The sequence below is a fragment of the Felis catus genome, chromosome F1 (genome assembly GCF_018350175.1).
Source record: "Felis catus isolate Fca126 chromosome F1, F.catus_Fca126_mat1.0, whole genome shotgun sequence".
NCBI classification, from domain to species: Eukaryota; Metazoa; Chordata; class Mammalia; order Carnivora; family Felidae; genus Felis; species Felis catus.
The window spans coordinates 33,246,066-33,265,414 of NC_058384.1; the positions used below are offsets into that span (position 1 = coordinate 33,246,066).

Sequence of the window (19,349 nt, forward strand, 5' to 3'; positions counted from 1 at the left end):
AGGGTTCCGTCCCGGGGCTCGGACTCCTGGGCATCCCAGGAGGCTGGTCCCAACCCCAGGTCTCTGAGGCCCACCCTTGTCAGGGCGAGCAGTGCTAAGGGGGCGAGACCAGAAGGGAGTCCTGAGCACCTAGGAATATGAGGCACAGTGATGGGGCTGCGGGGAATGCAGAGATGCTCACAAGACCTGTCCTGCCCTCCAGATGTGGGTCATGCATCTACCAACCGGAAAAGGCCAGGTGGTAGCAATGGAACAAGCATTTACTCGTCTGTAGGAATTTGCTTTTTAAAATTTTTTTTAACATTTATACATTTTTGAGAGACAGAGACAGAGCATGAGTGGGGGAAGGGCGGAGAGAGAGGGAGACACAGAATCTGAAACAGGCTCTGGCTCCGAGCTGTCCACGCAGAGCCCGACACGGGACTCAAACCCACAAACCTTTATTTTATTTTTTTTTTGAATTTTTTTTAACATTTATTTATTTTTGAGACAGAGAGAGACAGAGCATGAACGGGGGAGGGTCAGAGAGAGAGAGGGAGACACAGAATCTGAAACAGGCTCCAGACTCTGAGCGGTCAGCACAGAGCCCGATGCAGGGCTTGAACTCACGGACCGGACCGTGAGATCATGACCTGAGCTGAGGTCGGATGCTCAACCGACTGAGCCACCCAGGCGTTCCAACCCACAAACCTTTAGATTATGAACTGAGCCTAAGTCGGATGCTTAACCTACTGAGCCACCCGGGCACCTCAGGAATTTACTTTTAATTGCAGGATTTGGGGGAAGATCATGCATAGGGGCCTCCTGGGGGAGGGGACCAGGGAACATAATAGCACCTGCTAACATTTCAATACTTGATCAACCCAAAGGTCCATATGGGTGCCCACTGACCGACTGGCATCCCAGTAATGCCCCTGTTACACTCTCCTGGTGGGATCTCACCCGGCGGGTGGTGTTCAGTGGTGGCTACTATATCCTCAGAAAGGATGTTGACAAAGCCTGCACGTATCAGAGGGAGGGTGAGCAGGGCTGGGAGTTAGAGAAGCGTCCATAATTGCATCGGATGAAAAACGGGTGAAGGAGCTAGGGAGATTTGATCTGAGAAGACGTGGCCTCAGACATTTGAACGACTTCCATGTGGGAGACAGAGCAAATATATTCCCACACCCCTAGGAGACAGACCTGGGACAACCGGCTGGGGGCCAGAAGTGGTCGGACTCTGGCTTCATGAGAAGACTTTTATAACAGCTAGAGCTGCCTGAAGTTGGAACCCTGTGAGGCAGTGCACCCCCTCCTTATTCCTGGAAAAGTTCAGGCTGATGCTGGGTGCCAGCTCTCAGGAGTGTGGTAGAGGGGCCTCTTTCCTAGGGTGACAGTGACAGGAGGGACAGGCTGTCCTCCACATCCTCCGCAGGATCTGGTGGCGGCGTGGGGAACAGACCTGGCGGGAGGACTAGATTTATCTGGGGTGGTATTTGGGGGAGGGAAAGCGCGGAGGAATTCTGGTCCCCCAGCCAGCGCTTTTGCCATGGTGCCCACTTGAGGACCATTAGTGGGATGGCAGTGTCTGAGTCCAATAGTGGTAGGTTGGTAATCTCGGTGCCAGTGGCCTCCCTCACAAGTCTGGGACAACTGCTCTGCCTAGAGCAGAGGGGGAGACTAGGGGATTTCTGGGTCTGGTTTCTCTAAGGTAGGGTACGGGTGGAGAGCCATGAGGCTGGAGAGAACTTGCCTTAGTGACCAGGCTCCCGCACAGGTGATTTCACCTGTGGCTGCTGCCAAGCGGGTGGGAAGAGAAGGGTTTGGAGTCTTCGGGTATCTCACCAGCGCCTCCTCCCCTTGCTGTTCCATCTGCCTCAGACATGGAGCTGGAGCTGCTTCGGGGGAGCCAGGCCATCGAGCTTCGCTCGGCAGACCTGACGGGGCTGGAGAAGCACGTGGAACAGATCCGCGACCACATCAATGGGCGTGTGCTCTACTATGCCACCTGTAAGTGATGTGCCGGCTTCCAGCCCCTGGCCCTGCCCGTCTGCCCTCTTTACTTTTGGAGGACAGACTGGGTTGGAATGCTTTCCAGCTCCAGGAGACTTTTATACAGCCGAAAGCACAGCGTGGTCCACCCCTGGTGTGCAGCTGTTAAGATTGTTCTGGGCTGCAGCTGAGCCCGAGATGATGGGAAATTACATTTGAGAGACAGAGAGGGTGGAGGCGGGCCGTGCCTTTGTGACTGGGAGCTCTCAAGTGCAGGGAGCTTGGCTGGGCAGCGTGCATGCCCTTCATCCTCCACTGAGGCTGAGTCCTGGATGAACCTAAAATCTTAACAAAAAGTGATGTACAAACTAAAAGCCCAATAAAAATCTTTGGAAAGAAGTCTGGAGGTTAAAAGAGTTTCAGAAAATGGCCTCCCCATTAAGTAAATCTCTGTCACTTGTGTCTGTCCCACACTTGGGGTTCCTGGGTGCTCCCCTGCTCAAGCCCAAGGCCTGGTGGTGTAGGAAGCATAGGCTGCCCCACTTTGCACAGTACAGCTTGCTCATCACCCAAACTTAGGGTGACTGGACCCCTTTGGCCCAGGACCCAATGGATCCCTTCCATGAGAGACCAGACCAAGTATTTTCATCTTTGAGCAGCGATCCAGTTTCTCATTTACAGATGAGGAAATAGAAATCCAGAGAAGGGAAGTATTGTGTCCAAATTCACCCAGCTCCAGAGGCAGAACCTGTGTCTCTTGGGATCTCAAAGAGAAGTTGCAAATGGATGACGGGTAACTGCATGTGTGTGGCACATATGGAAAAGGCGTGACGTGAGTGTGCTAACCACAGCCTGTACAATGTGCTAGGCGTTTTACCTACATTAACTTTTTGACTGTTATCAATCACGTTAATTACTTATTGAGCACTGCGCGAGAGACATCATGTGTATTATCTCGTGATGTAGGTGCTGTTCCCATTTGACAAGTGAGGAAACGAAGGCACAGGCTGTGTAACCCCCCCCCCCCAAGGTCACAGATGAGGCAGAGGGCAGGGCAGAGCTGGGTTTTAAACTCATGATCGTCTACCACAGTCATTAGGAGAATGGATGCTGGAGCCTGACGGCTCGGGCTCGCACAGACCCTACCCCGGGGGTCGTTCTGAGGAGTCAGTGAGTCAGTGCGCAAAACTCCTGTCATTAAGTACCTGGCATACCTTATGCTCCCAGTCTGCATCAGCCACCCCCCTGCCAGACCCCAGGCTCTCCACCCGGCACGGGCTCAGAAGTCCCAGAGCCACTGCTGACTTTGAGAAGAACCACATGAAGCCTCGTAGAGAAAAATATGTCCGTTTTATTGAGCACAACACCGAGCATGAAGCTGGAGGGGACGGGGTACAAGAAAACTAGGGAGGGACAAGAATAAGGTCCCCGATTTCCAGGGAGAGAAAGAAGAGCAGAAGCAGGATGAGAATTAACCATCTGAAATGAAAACCGTCAACTTGCAATTTGTACTTCATTGGGTGTGGGTGGGGCGTCTTGGTCAGGATAAGGACTCCTCGCAGTACCTAATCATTGATTTCTTTCTTTTTCATCTTGGAGGCTGTGGGGCTGCTTTGGGCCAGGGGCAGGGAGGGAGGTGGTTCAGAAGTGAGCCGGGGGCAGGCTGGCCGCGTCTCAGCCCGGTTGGAGCTAATCCTAAAGCCAAGGATGGGAACTTGAGAGCTCATGGGTGGCCCACAGAGCTGACTGTCATTCATGCAGATGGGCAAGCGACTACATTAATGAGCCCATTCTGGCCGTGAGGACAAAGGCCTGGCAGGCAGGAGCGAGTGTGTGCTGAGCCGGAGTCTGGGTCGATGCTCCATATGGCTTTGCTCGGAGAAGGTGACACAGCCTGGCCAGCCCATTAAGCTTTTCATCACAAACAACACAGACCCGGGCAAGAGCTACCTAGTACACTGCACGGAGCCACGGCACGCAGGGTGTGGGGGCGCAGAGCAGGCAGGTCAGGGAGACCTGGAAACGGGTAGATGCCGCCCTCCTGCCCACGGCTTCAACGAGGCCTCCGCGCCTCGGGGCTCACTGCTGGGCCTTCCGTGAGGGTCTGCCCCGGGCGGCAGCGTGCTGCTTCCGACCCTAAACCACTCCTGCCAGGCCCTGCTCCGCTTGCTCCGCCTTCCTCCCCGCTGCAGGGTGGATGCCGGGTTTGGAAGGGTAGAGAAGAGATGACAACTCTCCTGCAGAGGAAATGGGTTCAGGGTGGGGGTGGGCCTGACGCTTCCGGTGCCCCTCAGACCCCTTCATTCAGACCCTGTGCTGGGGCTCTCCTTCTGGGCCAGAAACCCTCCCCGAGCCCCCCGCCCTTTCCCTCCCACCTCTGGTCGCCTCACCTGAAAATTGACACAGGCGTGGACTCCAGGGATCACATGATGAGACAGACTCCAGTCTGCCCCGCCCGGCAGTGGGAACTGCCGCTGGCTTTAACCGGCACCATGACCTCTGATTTGTAGTTCCTGGAAAGCAAACGAGGCAGCAGGCTGTGAAGTATTTGTGGAAGCAAGAAGATCTGGGTGGTTCCCCGTGACCGTCGCATCCACTCAGCCCTCCCTTTATCAGGTTTGGAAAGTACAAGCCCTTGCCGAAAAGACCAAGATGACAACGAAGCTCCCCTCCTCCCCCAACACAGCGGTTCTGGAAAGTCAAGGAATCTAGTGCGCATCACTCACACGTGCCCAGTTTTCTGCAGGCATTTATAATTCCTGTTGCTTCACTAAACTTTTAAGTACCTTTGAGAGGCAGGCTGAGCAGGTGGGTAGGATTTTACAGATGAGCAAACCAGAAACAGACACGTTGCCTGATCTGCCAGCAGCCACACAGCTAGTGGGAGGGACAGGACTGGAGGCACTTCCCTTGACCCCTGATCCAGAGCTCTTCCCACCCTGCAGAGCTTCCTCCCTCTGGTCAGTGTCTTTCAGTCCCTTTGCCTGAGCAGGGCTAGGCCTCTGTCTTTGGCTGAAAATACGTACTGTTTTCTGTTAGCTTTTTTGAGGAGTGTGGGTTCGGAGCAGTAAGAGGACTTCTCTTTGCTCCCGATGCTCAGGCAACTAGAACAGCAGCCACAGGGCCCAGCGGCCAGGGGCCCCTGCTGCATGGGCACCAGGCTGCTGCTGATGCGGAGCGAGCCATTGACCAGGCAGTTGAGGGACCTGCCACCGGGCGCAGCGGTCCGGGGGCCGTGCTGGCAGGGCAGCCGGGGCAGGGCAGGAAGTGCGCCACTCTGGTCCAGGGCAGGTGCCTCGGTGATGGTGAGCTCAGAGGAGCTGGGTCTGGAGGCTTCTGAGGCTTGAGTGACGGGAGGCCTGTTCTCCACCTCTGGGTGGATGCCTGGGCTGTGCAAGTTCATGTGCAGCTTCCTCATGTGATGCACCACAGCTGCTGCATTGAAGGCTTGCTGAGGAGACACAAGAGCAGCCTCTGGCCACCTCCGCTCCCAGAGGGCTGCAGGGCTCAAACTTTCCCTTTGCCCTGTGGCCTCTTGAAACTTGCCCACTTCTCATTTCAGAGAGGGTCCAGGGAGCTCCAGTGTCTGCTAGGAAGCCCCAAGGACAGCCCCTCCACCAGCCCTGCCCCAGCTCAGCCTCCAGTGGCCCAGAAGAGCCTGCTACCTCCCCAGAAAGGGCGACCTACCCTCCACTTGCTCTTGGCAAAGTTCTTCTGGATCTGGAGACTGACTGATGGGTAGATGTCCCGGTGGAGGGCTGTGTTTCCATTGATCCTGTAGATATAGAAGGGACACCTGGCTAGTGGGTGATTATGGGACTCATCCAGGAGCTGGGCAGGGAGCTGTGCATGCAGGTCCTAGTTAAAGTTGAGTGAACTCAGAAGAAGAGTGACCCACCGTAGGAATGGGCTGGAACCAGGCTCCTCTGTCCCCCTGGGCAGGTCATTAGGGGGCCAATGCTTTGGCAAAACCAAAGCATTACAGCAGGGTCGGCAAACTATGGCCCGTGGGCCAAATCTACCCATTGCCCATTTCTGTAAATAGGTCTCACTAGGACACAGACGTGCCCATTCATTCAGGTATGAGCTATGGCTACTTCCAGGTGATAAGGGCAGACTGAGTAGTTGCCGTATAGACGATATGGCCGGCTAAGCCTAAAATACTGACTCTCCAGCTTTTCACAAACAAGGCTTACCAGCCCCTGTGTCAGAGGGTGCTTGGGTTGTCCCTCTCTGTTAGCTCAAAGCTTTGCTTGGAACCCATCTCCTCCTGGAAGCCTTCTTGAAGGAGGCCGCCCAATACAGGCTGCCCTTGCCCTCATCATCCATCCCTACGTGTTCCTTAGACATTTGCCATGGGTGCAGTACTTTCTAGGTACTAGGGACGCAGAGTAGCAACAGATGTCGCCCTGATCCCTGGGGCTTTCCAGTGTAGGCGTGGAGCCTTGTTCCATGCCATGAACTAGAGTCATTCATGTAAGCTGTGTGATTGATAAAGAGAAGTGAGGAGGGGTACCTGGCCTGCAGGAGCCAGGGCATCAGGGAAGGGCAGAAACTGCTCCGGTCCCCAAGGATGCTACATACAAGGCAAGAGGCAGGACATTCTAGGTGGTGAAAATAGTATGACCCCAGGTGTAGGTTGGAAAGAGCTTGGTATATGGGGTAAGGGAGGGCAGGAAGAGAAATGCAACTCTTAGGCCTCTCTGGAACAGAGGATGTGTGTTGGGAATTGGGGGAAATAAAGTTGGAGGTAAAGGGTCAGGCCAGAATGGGGAAAACCTGAAAAGGCACAGGAATCTAGGCTTGCTGTGGTAGGAAGTGGGGAGCTACTGGGAATCTTGAGCAAGGGTGTCTCATGAGAAAAGAAAGTGTTTCAAGACTTTATTTACTCAGTTTACTGATTGGTTGCTTTGTGATTCCTCACAAATCGCCTCACTTGGGATGATTCTCTTAAGGACAGGGCACAGCTGCCTCTTCCCGGTGCCTCTTGCACAGCTGGTACTGAGGGTTGCATCCTAGTACTGATGACAGACCCTGGTTGCGTCTGTCTCCTGCCCTTGATGAGATGATGCAGCCCCCACGTCTGGGTCAGAACCCACTTCATTAAATGCTGTTTGCATCTCTAGCTGGACCGGATAGACAAGTCTATGCTCCTTGGATGCTGCAAGAGTAAAGAGCTCAGGGCAAGCAAACTCTGGGGATACACCATGTGAATGAGTCATCATGGCATCTGGGGAACCAAAAGGCTAGGGTCCAGACCCCACCCCATCCTCACTCACCAGGGGTGCCTCAAGGCCTTCTCACAGGTATACCGTTCATTCGGGTCCTTCTCCAGCAAGTGGCAAATAAAATCCTTGGCTAAGGGGAGCAATCAAAGACACAACTAAGGGCCAGATTTCGTGACTGATGGAAATTCACTTCCGGGCTGGTGGGTGGCAATGAATGCATCTTTAGTTAATCTTCCAAAGAGGCAATTTTAAGAGTCTTAAAAGAGAAAAAAAAAATCCAAGCCACCTAACGACAACCCACCATAAACCACCAAAGAGAGGCTCTACGTAGCCTCACCCACACAGCACTGCAGATACATCTCTTATCACGAGGCACCAACGTGCCTGCACGCCACGAGTGTATTCGTTTGCACCATTCAGGGGCAGGCACCCACACGTGGGCACACATGTGAATGCTGCCTTGTCCCGGCACTGATCTGCACTTAATGGGCCCCACAACATGTAATGATTGCCTTCTCTCCCACATACAGACATTGCATACTCTCAGTCTTGATATCTGAAAGGAAAAACTTGGCCTTGGTTTTGCTGCTCCTGCCTGGAACATTCCCCTGTGCCTCAAGCTGCCCTCCTGGCCCCTCATCTAAACCACCTCCCCTCTTTTACCAGGTATGCTGTGGTTCTGCCTCCAGAAAACAAAAGCCTAAACATTGGATGCAAATAATTTATTTGGCCTTTGAGCCAGATGAAGATTTCTCCACTTTCTCTGGCAGCCTGGTCTATAAGTTTCCCTAGGGACTTTCAAGAGCCAGGACTGTCATCTTTTGTTAAGCTCTTTTCTCTTGGCATCCTCTGCCTTGAGACTGTCATCTTGTCCTTCACACCTGGTAGCCTTACCTGACTCAGAAATGTCATCCCAGAATGGAGATTCAAATTCATAGTAGCCCTCCTTGATCTTCTCGAAAAGCTTAGACTCAGTTTCTTCATAGAAGGGGGGATACCCACACAACCTGCAGTGAAACACGGAAGGAGGTATGCTGCTAAACAACCCCAGTCTCCCTGAGCCAGCCTCTCCCTTCTGCCTAGCCTCCACTATACACAGGCATGAGCTAAGGATCTCCAACCAGCAGTATGAACAGGTGGATTCGGGAATGATGCAGGCCCATCAAGTGTTTATGCAGGAGCCAAAGCTTGGGACAGGCAGCCCTGGAAGGCCCCTTTGTGCATTGTTCCCCCAAACCTCTCACCACCTCTCCTATACCTTCCCTGACACTTAGATGATGTATACAAGATCTTTAAGAGGGATGACAGAATGTCTGCTTGAATGTAAGTTTCCTGAGGGATTATTTAGGCTATTAGCACAGGATAGACAATCAATGAATATTTGTTAAGTAAATGAATGAGTTGACAGTAGTTACTCAACATAAGCTTAGGAAATAGAGAACTGAATCCACACTAAGGGGTAAATGACAGGTTATTTTCCTAACAGCAGAGTCTGCTATAGATGAAGAGGAATGGTGGGGAAGGGGTGATGAGTAGGTTAGTAAAGGAGAGCCCAAGAATATGTGAAGAGGAACAATGACCAGATTCATTCGGGCCATCATTTTGCTTTGGGCTGACTTGCCAGGAGAGAAATTTGAGATGTGAACATTGTACCCACTTGACTTCCAAGCTTGGCTTGGCCTCCCCTTTTTCCATTGCTCATTCCATAGAGCGGGACTCAACACATTTATATAGAGTAAATGGGGGTGGGGTGCAGGAACAGAGAGTACCATATGGCTCAACAGTGGGTTCACACTGAGCTCTGTTTTTATAATCTGGTGGAGACCAGGACAGAAACCTTTGGAGCTGTGTGCATGAGTAAGCGCGTGTGTGTGTGTGTGTGTGTGTGCGCGCGCACACACACACACACATGCATGCAAGCATTCGCACATGCACACATGTACATACACATGCTTTGGAGGTGGATGTTGCTTGAGGAGCTAAAATAGGGGAGGGGAGAAAAAGGATGAGCAGGTTGTGAGATTTCCCAGGAACTGAGCCAATGACAGCTTCTACTCACAATATGTAAGTGATGACGCCAATAGACCAGCAATCCACAGCCTTGCTGTAGGGCTTCTGTGCCAACACTTCCGGAGCTACAACAAACCAAAGGCAGAGTCAAGGCTGGGACAAGAAGAGAGGGCTGAGAGGTGAGGGCTGAAGGTCAGGATGAGGCTTAGAGAAGAGGACTAGGAAAGTTCCTGGGATGGCAGTGTTTCTGTATCACTGAAACTTTTCCTAGGGCGGGGATGGTGTCTCTCCCATCTGACTGAATCTTTCTCCATCAACCTCGAAGGTCCCCACGACAGGGCCTATGACTCTTACATCAGACTGGGAATCTCCAGGGCTACCTTGCCCCCATCAGATGTAGGTCTATGTCTCCCCACACAGATGGGTTAGCCCAGGGCTGGGGTTGTGTGTCTGTGTTCTGATGGGGACATCTGCCAAGTAGGAGCAATCTCTCTCCCACTAGACTGGGATCTCCCTGAGGGAAGAAACTGAGCCATCCCTCTTAAAATGAGGAACTCTTAGAGGGCAGGTGATAATTGCTCCATCTGTCTCTGGTACCTTCTGAGGGCAAGGCTTAGTTATCCGTATCAGACTGAGAGTTCCATGAGAAAATGAGCCAGGTCTTCCTCTGAATGGGAGCAGTAGAGGGCTACTTTCTGTATTTATCCCAGATCCCAGGGATCTGTACTCATTGGGACTCAGTACCTACTAACTGACCTCTCTTTGGGGGTGAGAGCAGATTTCCTCTTAAGTTAGAGTTCTTCTTCCTACTACCAACCTCAACCAGGTGATGAGTGGTGAAGAGGGAAGGGGCAGGAGTGGACATTCTGAGTTTTGGCTTTCTCCCCATGAATTTTGGGGATGCTTCCACCTGGTAATTTGCCTGCCTTACTTTTTGGGGGGCCTTGAAAGCCTGTTGTTTAGGCAGGAAGTCCCACCTCTGCCAGTTTCCTAGGATGTTTTCTTGGGGATACGTTTGGGCGGGAGCATGCATGCCTGAGTTCCTCAGCTTCAAACTCAACACTATGCCTCTGGGATACCACCAACTGGTGGGTTGTAGTCTCCTGTGGAAGTGGGAAAAAGGAAAAGGGGTGGCTAGTGGTCAAACCCTTGGCAATCTAACGATCTCTCGGTTTGTGATCTTGTCTCTGCCCCTGGTTTAGCTGGAGAGACAAAGGCAGGAAGTTAGCCAAAATAATGAGAGGCAAGTATAGGCAGGGGCTGTTGGAAGAGTTCAGGGGTAGGCTGTCTTTAAAGATGTAGGGTTTGGGAGCAGTAGGGGTAGTTCCAGAGATACATGGATTTACCCCAAGCCTCATAATGAATGCTCTCCTGGGATTGCCCCTGAAGTTGAACCCTGTCTCCTTATAACCACCCCTCTCTGTTAAGTAATATCCATGAGGTTGAATGCAGCCAACTGGTTAACCTTCCTCCTGTCCCCAGACTCACCCACATAGCCCGGGGTCCCACAGGCAGTGGACATGACTCCACTCTGTTCCATCTTGGACAGACCAAAGTCTGTGATCATGATCTTAGAATTCTCTTCAGGGGTTAGGTACAGCAGGTTTTCAGGCTGTGGGAGAAGAGCAATACCATGCAGTGTAGGATATAATCATCTGAAATACATATTTATTTTCCTCCCCTGATAGAGAATTTCTTAGGAAGCTACGCTCTGGGCTCCTGACTTCAAGGACAGGCTCATGTCCCCCAGTTCTTCCCTCCTTCCTCCTAGCTGCAGCTCCCCACCCCATATTGAGCACTCTGTATTTTGCTTATGGCCCTCGGGTTGCTCATCTTTGTAGCCATTAAAGAACTACTCCCTCCCTCTCCTCAGCCCCAACTACCCTAAGACTGTTTTTTGAGGAAATCAAACCATAGTTAATGGTCTCTGACCTTTCTAAAGTCTAGTGTGTGCCTGATGCAATGTTGGCCTCCAATTAGTATTTATTTCTTCTGATTTTGAGTGTGGCTAGGTTCAAGAAACATGTGCATTCTCTTGGTATCCTAATAGGGTGAGGCCTAGGGCAAAGTTCAGGAAGAGGCTGAGATGAAAATTAACAATGATTGTTCGTTCAGTCATTCAAGATTTGTTTAAGGGATCCAACAAATGATGAGGTTGGTCCAACCCTCTCATTTTACACAGCTTAGGCTGCCCATGACCCATGCAGCTTCCTGAAGGGTCATTCTATTTCCCATTGAGGACTCCCACTCGGGCACCTTCAAGTCTCTGTGGACGATGCCATTCTCGTGGAGGTATTTCACTGCTGACAAGACCTGCTGGATCACCAGGCTGGCATCCTTCTCAGTGTAGACACCCCGCTCCAGGATCCGGTCAAAGAGTTCCCCGCCAGAAACACTGTGGGCATAGGGGCAAGCGCAGGAATCCAGGTCTTATTCCAGGTCAAAGGGACATAAGTGCGTTTACTCTGTAGCTATGAAGACACAGCAGTGGCAGAACGGGTAGGTGCCCACGGCCTAGGTAGGGAGGTCTACCTTAGTTTGAGAATACCTCCTTTGGGTGGTGGAATGATATCACGAGCGAGTCATTTCTTTGGGCCAACCATTTCCCTCTCCCTAGACACTTCTTTGAAGTGCAAAATGCCCCTCGTTAGAGTTAAGCAAGGAGCCAATAATCCCTTAGTGGACACACGCTTAGCTGCCTATTTTCCTGACTTAGGACACAGGGGCCATGATGAAAGAAGAGGTGAAATTGAAATGAGGCAAAACAGGAATGAGGTGTACACGTGACACAAATTGTGCTCGTGTCAGGATTTCTGTCCTCACTGGAAAACTGGGCTACTGACTGCCGAACTTGTGGGTGGAGTTCTAGTGCTGCTTGGAGACTCCAATGGTCTTAGGATTCAGGGGAGCTTCAGATCCACTCTGCTCCCCATCTCTTGAATGCCATCTACACTATTTTTGCCAAGAAGTTTCTTAGCTTGTCCTGAAACACCTCTGAGGCTGACAACTCACTACCCCTAAGACAGACTGTTTTATCTTTCACCACCTTCTTAATATTTCTGTATATTACGATGGAACCCACTCCCTGTAGTTTCCACCAGCAGATAGCCCTTCCACCCACTGGGGCCACGCAGAGCAAGAATACCACCCTTTCACGTGGATCTCTTCAAGTATGTGAAGACAGTGAAATGCTCACCTGAGGCCTTCCCTGGGATAAACATTTCATGGGCCAGGGTTTCCAACTCTTTCACAGTCCTTGCCCCCTTGTCACTGTTCCATGACACTGGATGCGGACGTGCACACATCATAGGACCATGCAGTGATGAGGAAGGAGAATTTCTCTAATCAAGATGCACACCACCCTACTCCTTTGGTTTCTGTCCTGAAGCTCTGGGCTCTGCCGTAGGATCTAGAGGCCCATGAGAAAGATAGTCTCTATGCACAACTAGCAATTCCTGACACGGGGTGGCCTGGGTCCTAGAGTTGGCACCCTCATAGGCTTTCCACTCTTCGGTGATATCTGAATCTGCCCGCTTCCCTGCCTCCCCTTAGCTGGCTATCTAAATGTGTGCTAATCCTGTTGAATTGGCCTCATTAAGGTGCCACATGGTCCCTGCTCATTTGTTAATGCTGTTCTGCACCCCTATCCCCACCCTCACTCCCTTGACCACCTGCTCCTTCTATTCACTGGGCTTCAGGTGAGCCTTGGAGTTAATAGGCTGCTTAGGCCTGAATCAACTCATTAAAGTTTCTGAGGAATCAGCCTGTTAGTCAAAAATATTGCATCTAGCCATAGAGATAGCAGAGTGGTGTGTGTGTGTGTGTGTGTGTGTGTGTGTGTGTACTTTATAAATAGAAGTTTCTCTGAGTCCAAGGCTGAGCACTTGTAGGAGCACCGACCAACTCCTACAGCATTCAGTCTCAGACAGAACTCCTATTTATATATGACAATGATGTGGAGACCTTTCTAGGGAGGCACCATTTCTGTCCCACAGATGGACACACACAGTCACAGCCTGTTTTTAACTTTGGATGGATCTCTTTTGAGAAAATCTTTTTTTTTTTTTTATATGTATCAAATTGAAATCTGTGTCGTGTGGTTTCTAATCCCACAGTAATTTTACCCTAGAGTGGCATTAAAGTATTTAACGTTAGTTTGATGGACTGACTGGTCAAAATGGACTCAAGCCGTGGCACCCGAGAAGGGTTCTGGAGGGTTCCCTGCTATGCCAGTCATTATCCCTTCAACTGTAGCATTGTGGGGAGGTCCAGAAAGTCTGAGGGGAGTGGCTGGGGCACAGGGGAGGATGGATGGGTTGGAGTCACAGCTGCTGCCAGAGTCCTTAGCTGACTTGTAGCAAATACTTTAGGGGCACCTGGATGGCTCAGTCAGTTGAGCATCTGACTTCAGCTCAGGTCATGATCTCGCGGTTCATGGGTTCAAGCCCCATGTTGGGCTCTGTGCTGACAGCTCGGAGCCTGGAGCCTGCTTCAGATTCTGTGTCTGTCTCTCTCTCTGCCTCTCCCCTGTTTGCGCTCTGTCTCTCTCTCTCTCAAAAATAAAGAAACGTTAAAAAAATATTTTAACAATCGGTAAGGCTGTCGTGGTACAGACCATCTCAATAATCAGTCCTAGTTCTACCCTTCGGTCCACACAGAACATGTTCATGACCAGAGGCATACTTAACCTGAGAGAAATCTTAGCATTTGAGAGCCTCTTGAACTAATTCTTGATCTCATCTTTTAAATCACTGTACTCCCCTCACCACCGAGCAGCTTCCTCTAGGCCTCCCAGGCCCCCAGAGACGTCTGTAGAGGAAGTGGGTCACCTTTCACTTACAGCTGCATGACCAGGTAGTAGTGAGTGGTGCTCTCATAGATGTCCTCCAGGGTCACGATGTTTTCATGCTTGATCCTGGGGAAAAGGAAGGGTCATGGTACGTGGTTTAGGTGTCCAGACAAAGAATGGACTTTTTTATGTCTGTTAGAGACTTTGATGACAATATTTAGGAAGAGTGGATCCTTGTGAAACCTTCCTAATAAATAGGTGGTCACAAAGAAATCTTAAAGATCCCAGAGTGGTGTTCAATCCATATTTTTGAATGGATAATTGATCATTCTGCCTTCAGGGAACCAATATTTTGTGACTACTCCAGAAATCTCTTTAAACTTTGCCAGAAGAGAAAGTTAAAATACCTGAAGAAGGCCAAGGGAACACCCCAAACTAGATTATTTTACAAAATGGGTATCCAGAAACATCCTGGAAGAAAGTGGACTGCAGCAGAAGAGAATCGGGTTAGTTAAGCCTCCTCATGGGTAACCACGGAAGTAGTGTTGCAAAATTCTTATTCCGGAATATTTTGAGAAGCTGGGAAGATGCTATTTTCTGGGGTCAGTTCTGTGGAATGTCTTTGTTGCTGATAGTAATTCTCAACCAGCGGCTCTTTTGTCCCTGGGGGAATATTTGACAATAACTAGAGACATTTTTTGTTATTGTGCCTCGGGAGGGGGTAAGAGCTACTGGCATCTAACGGACAGAGGCAGGAATGCCGGTCAATATCCCATAATGCACAGTCCACCACCCCACCACCCCAATAAAGAATAATCTGGTCTAAAATGCCAGTAATGCTGTGTTCAGGAAAATTTGCTCTAGGTTCTCTCTGAATGGGATTACTCAAGGGCCAAGGCAAGCAGAATAATCATACTTGCCGTGGGGCTTGGCTTCCCGGGCAGCAATTCTGTGCATAGGAAGAACCTTTCTAGGAAGTTTGGTTCATGGCTGCGTAGCATAGGGGTTAAGAATTTGGACTCTGAGTCAGTTGGGTTTGAGTTCAGATCTGGATGAGATACTTATGAAATGGATGACTGGCTGGTTTTCTTAAATCTTCTAAGCCCCACTTTTTTGGTTTGTAAAGTACATCTCTCTCATAGGGTTATATCAGGATTAAAAGAGATAATGCATGCAAAATGCTTAGTATAGTGCCCGGGGAATAGTAAACACATAATAAACAGCATCTAAACATCTTTAAGTTTAATTTCTAAAATTATAGACCAACTGCAGTGGGTACCTGATGGATTCAATTACACTTACAAGTTGACAATGCAAACATTAATATATCATTTACTGAACAAATCTTTACCAAGCATCTATGCTGTTTAGGGACTGATGATACAATACAATGGTAAGAAAGACCACCATAGTCCTTGCTCTCAATGAGTCCACAGTCCATCTCTGTTCTAATCTCTCCGGAGTCCAAACTGGTATCTGCAGAACCCTCCATGTAGAGATTGGGGGATACACGTATTCAATATGTTCCAACAAATTTCTTTCTATTTCCTTCAAGCCTACACATCCCTTTTGTTCTCTATCCAAGCAATGACATTACTATCCACCAAATCGCTCAATCTCAGCATCATTTTTAGTACTTTTCTCTTTTATACTCGAAGCAGTCGATCCCAAGCCCAATCACTTCTCTCTCTTGAATCCAGTCTTCTTGCTGCCACATGCTCCTGCTATTACCTTTGCTTGTATCCTCATCCATTGTCTAGATTATTGAGAAAGTCTTAAATCCATCTTCCACCATGCTTAAGAGGCATGGCTCTAAAATATAAGTCTGATCATGTGATTCCTTACTAAAAATTCTTCGATGACTTTTCTTTGCCCACGGAAAAAAGTCAACATTCTTTACCATGGTAGCCAAGACCCTTTATAATCAGACCTCATTTGATTTCATCTCCTGTCCCTTGATGATCCTTACTCTAAGCTCAGGGGCTTCTAATACCGACTCTTTCCTAACGTCCGTTGCACTTACACAGTTGAGTTTCTGTTACTCTCAGCCTGAATTCCCTTTCTGCATTGCCTCTCCTGTCTCCATTAAATTCTACTCACCTATCAAGGTGCCTCTTCCTTAAAAATGTACCTAATACCCCATACTCATAAAAATGCACATGTAGGCAAAATGAATCTCTGTATTTTTCAAGCCTTGCCTTCTGCTACTATTGGCTCATGTCTAATGGGATTAGAGTTTGTTATGGGCACCTGTCTCTGCCCAGAAAATGTGAGCTTCTGAGGATAAGGAATTTTGTAGGCCTCATTCTTGTGTTCCTAATGCCTAATACAATTTTGGCATACCATGGGGATTCCACAAGGCTTTTTTTGTTTGGGTCCTGCTGTAAACAGTTAGATGGTTTGTTAGTGTGGCCTCTACCATGATGGCTGGGGTGCTGAGCCTATGTTTGCTTTGGAATAAAGTCAAACCAATTTCTAAATCTTCTGCTTCCTTAATTACTGATTCTTCCTGCTATTGGCCCTAGTTGATTTTTGTTCCATTGAGCTAATTATTCTCTGGTCTATGTGCACAAACCAGGTCTGCTACCAGTTGGTTTGCTAGTCAATTTGCTGCCCCCCACAACCACCCCCCAATCAGCAGAAGCACCTGCCTGGCTTAACTTGGCCGATTGATCCAATGGACACATTAATGCAATCAAAGGGAGTAAGTAATGCCTTTGGGTGTGGAAATCCATCTTCAGTCCCACTCAAAGGTAATTTGTGAAGGAAATGTTATGATCTCACAGTTGTACCCGACCAACCCTAAGACCCACTCACTTTTTCAACACGGCAATCTCATTCTCCAGGCTGCTGTCCCGGAAGGCAGGTGACTTCTTGATGCACTTCAGGGCAAAGAGCTTCCCAGTCATCCTTTGCTTCACCAGGAAAACTTCTGAAAAAGCTCCTCTAAGTAGAAGACACCAAGAGTTAAAGTTAGTCCTGGCTGGCTAGAGAACATTGTTAGAGGCAAAACCAAAGGGTAGATGAAGGAAGGTGTGGCTGGTAATTGGTTTCCATTGTCACTGTGGGTACCTGAGGAGCTGTACTGAGGGTAGAGCCTATCTTACATCGAGCCCTGTGTCCTTTCTCTTGGGAAAGAAAAGATTCTACTACAGACTCAGGCACTAGATGGATGCTAATTCTCGATTCTGTGATTTGGAAGGGACACCCAGGGACTCCGCTTTGGTTATGGAGAGATTTCTCCATTTGGCCAACCCAGTAAAGAGAGGCCACCGCAGAGTCAATTTACTTGCCTTCTTCCAGCATGTTGAAGCGTGGCACGCTGGAATGGCAGCTGGAGGTAGCATTGGGAACAGGGCTCAGGCAGTGATGGAACAAAACTCCCCTCTCAGTTTTAGATGGTGATAATTATCTTGAGCCAATTACCAAAGGCTAAGGGGGCTAAGAACCCTCTCATTCAGTAGGATCTATGAGAATGAAAGACAGAACCCAGCAGCTCTGGAAAGGTTTTCTGAAGAAGGAGAGGTTAGAACCCAATGGAAACACAGGGTAGGATTCCAAATTATAGCTTTCTCGTTTTGAAGGGGGTTCTCTGGAGACCAGGCCATTGAATAGCAGTTAGCTAGCCATGGATGTTGGAGCCCAAGTGCCCAGGTGAGAACCTCAGCTTTTTGGGTGACAAGTCACTTAACTACCCAGTTTCTTTACCTGAAAAGTGGGAGTGTCAATAGTATCTGATTCAGAGTTGTTTAGAAGATGAAATGAATTAACATACGTAAAGTGCTTACAAGCATTCCTGACATCTGTTAAATTACATGTGTCAGACACTATTATTGTTATTACTATTATTAGTTGAATACCATTAGGGAGAACACCTGGTAGTAACAAGAGGCAATAGGGTTTAAGTGAGGAAACAGCTGAGCCATCGCGTCCCCTGCCATCTGGGGATTTTAGACTCGGGGCCCAATAGCAGTCAAGCTCGTGTAATGGCTTTGAGGATCTGCATTAGGAAATACTTGGTGTGGGGCGCTTGGCTGGCTCAGTGTGTTAAGTGTCCGACTCGGGTCGTGATTTCACGGTTCTTCGCGAGTTCGAGCTTCGTGAGTTTGAGCCCCGTATAGGGCTCCGCACTGACAACGTAGAGCCTGCTTGGGATTCTCCGTCCGCTCTTCCCCGCTCACACTCTCTCATGCTTTCTCCCTCCCTCTCAAAATAAATAGCATTTAAAAAAAGAAAGAAACTACTCAGTGTTTCCTGGGTCTGAGTTTCCTGTTTCCCCCAGCTGCACTTGGAATTGAATTAATCAGAGCCTTCAGAGCTTGCTCCATTCATTCATTCGTTCATTCACTCATCCCTTCAATCAAGATTTATTGAGCACCTACTGAGTCAGACACTGGAGATAAAAAAGGTAAGTGTTTCTGTTCTTAGGAAGCCTGCAGACTAGTGAAGAACGCAGACAAATGAGCAATTAACATTGGATTTGAAAGATGTTATTAGACATTCAATGAATGCTTGATTATCTGACAGAACGGATAATCCGCGTGTTAGTTAGGCGCTTGGATTAGTATCGGTCTTGAGAGTCTAGTGTGAGAGATGGACACATACAAATAAGCAGGGGGTATCATGAGACCACCGACAGCGAACATTTAAGACAGGGCCTCTGCTCTGGCTGGGCAGGATGCATGGCACACAACTCCAACACATGCCAGTCACCTTGGAACCGCTGTACATGTTCATCCAATAATTATTACAACACTTTTCCCCCCCCAGCAGCTAGCAGGCTAGAAAACAAGGGCACCTTTTTCTAACGTGCACGCAGCGATCGCTTGGAGCAGCTAAGGAGCCCGTCACCCGTGGCCCTCTGACTTAACACCCTGAACTCAGTTTTCAGGGATGAACGAGAGTTAGCCCAGCAAAAAGGTGGAAGTGATGTCTCAGGAGGGGGTGAAAAAGAGGTAGAAGAAACAGCATGGAGGCACAGGACAGCAGGTAGGATGGGGCTGCCAGGGTCCAGCACCATCTGCGAAGTACGACGCAGGGAATACGGGCACACGAGTGGGCACGAGTGCCAAGTCCTCCACCCGGTTGCATACGGAAAGTGCTCAATAAACGGGTGATGGGTGGATGGGTGGAAGGAGGGAGGAGGGAGAGGTTTGGACTGGGATTAGCTGTGTGTTCTACTCCTCTTTAGATCCCACTTTCCCTGTTATAAAATGAGAGAGTTGAACCACGTGGCCTTCAAGATTCCTTCCAGCTATGACCTTCCGGGACCCAATTTCAGAGTTCTCCCTTTCGCCTGTACGTGGGTGGTACAGCCGACTTCAAAGCCGATATCCACTCTGGGTTCTCTT

The 19,349-nt window shown here is 49.5% G+C and overlaps 2 protein-coding genes across 9 annotated transcripts in view; one reads left to right on the forward strand and one right to left on the reverse strand.

Annotated features, from left to right (window-relative positions):
* The window catches only part of LAMB3 (laminin subunit beta 3), a 64,548-nt gene extending 62,178 nt beyond the window's left edge, over positions 1-2,370 (forward strand). For all 7 annotated transcript variants that reach the window (XM_045048485.1, XM_045048489.1, XM_045048490.1 and 4 more), the window contains one exon: positions 1,861-2,370. In XM_045048485.1, the coding sequence (XP_044904420.1) occupies positions 1,861-1,997 (137 nt within the window). In that variant the 3' untranslated portion in view covers positions 1,998-2,370. The remainder of the gene's footprint in view (positions 1-1,860) is intronic.
* Positions 2,371-3,302: 932 nt separating this feature from the next.
* CAMK1G (calcium/calmodulin dependent protein kinase IG) overlaps positions 3,303-19,349 on the reverse strand; it is a 29,694-nt gene continuing 13,647 nt past the window's right edge. For both annotated transcript variants that reach the window (XM_006942811.5, XM_011290967.4), the window contains 11 exons: positions 16,816-16,944; positions 14,050-14,124; positions 11,466-11,604; positions 10,698-10,821; positions 9,259-9,334; positions 8,094-8,206; positions 7,251-7,329; positions 5,659-5,746; positions 4,998-5,422; positions 4,362-4,484; positions 3,303-4,208 (listed from right to left, as the gene is read on the reverse strand). In XM_006942811.5, coding sequence (XP_006942873.1) covers positions 4,394-4,484; positions 4,998-5,422; positions 5,659-5,746; positions 7,251-7,329; positions 8,094-8,206; positions 9,259-9,334; positions 10,698-10,821; positions 11,466-11,604; positions 14,050-14,124; positions 16,816-16,944 — 1,339 coding nt within the window. In that variant the 3' untranslated portion in view covers positions 3,303-4,208; positions 4,362-4,393. The remainder of the gene's footprint in view (positions 4,209-4,361; positions 4,485-4,997; positions 5,423-5,658; positions 5,747-7,250; positions 7,330-8,093; positions 8,207-9,258; positions 9,335-10,697; positions 10,822-11,465; positions 11,605-14,049; positions 14,125-16,815; positions 16,945-19,349) is intronic.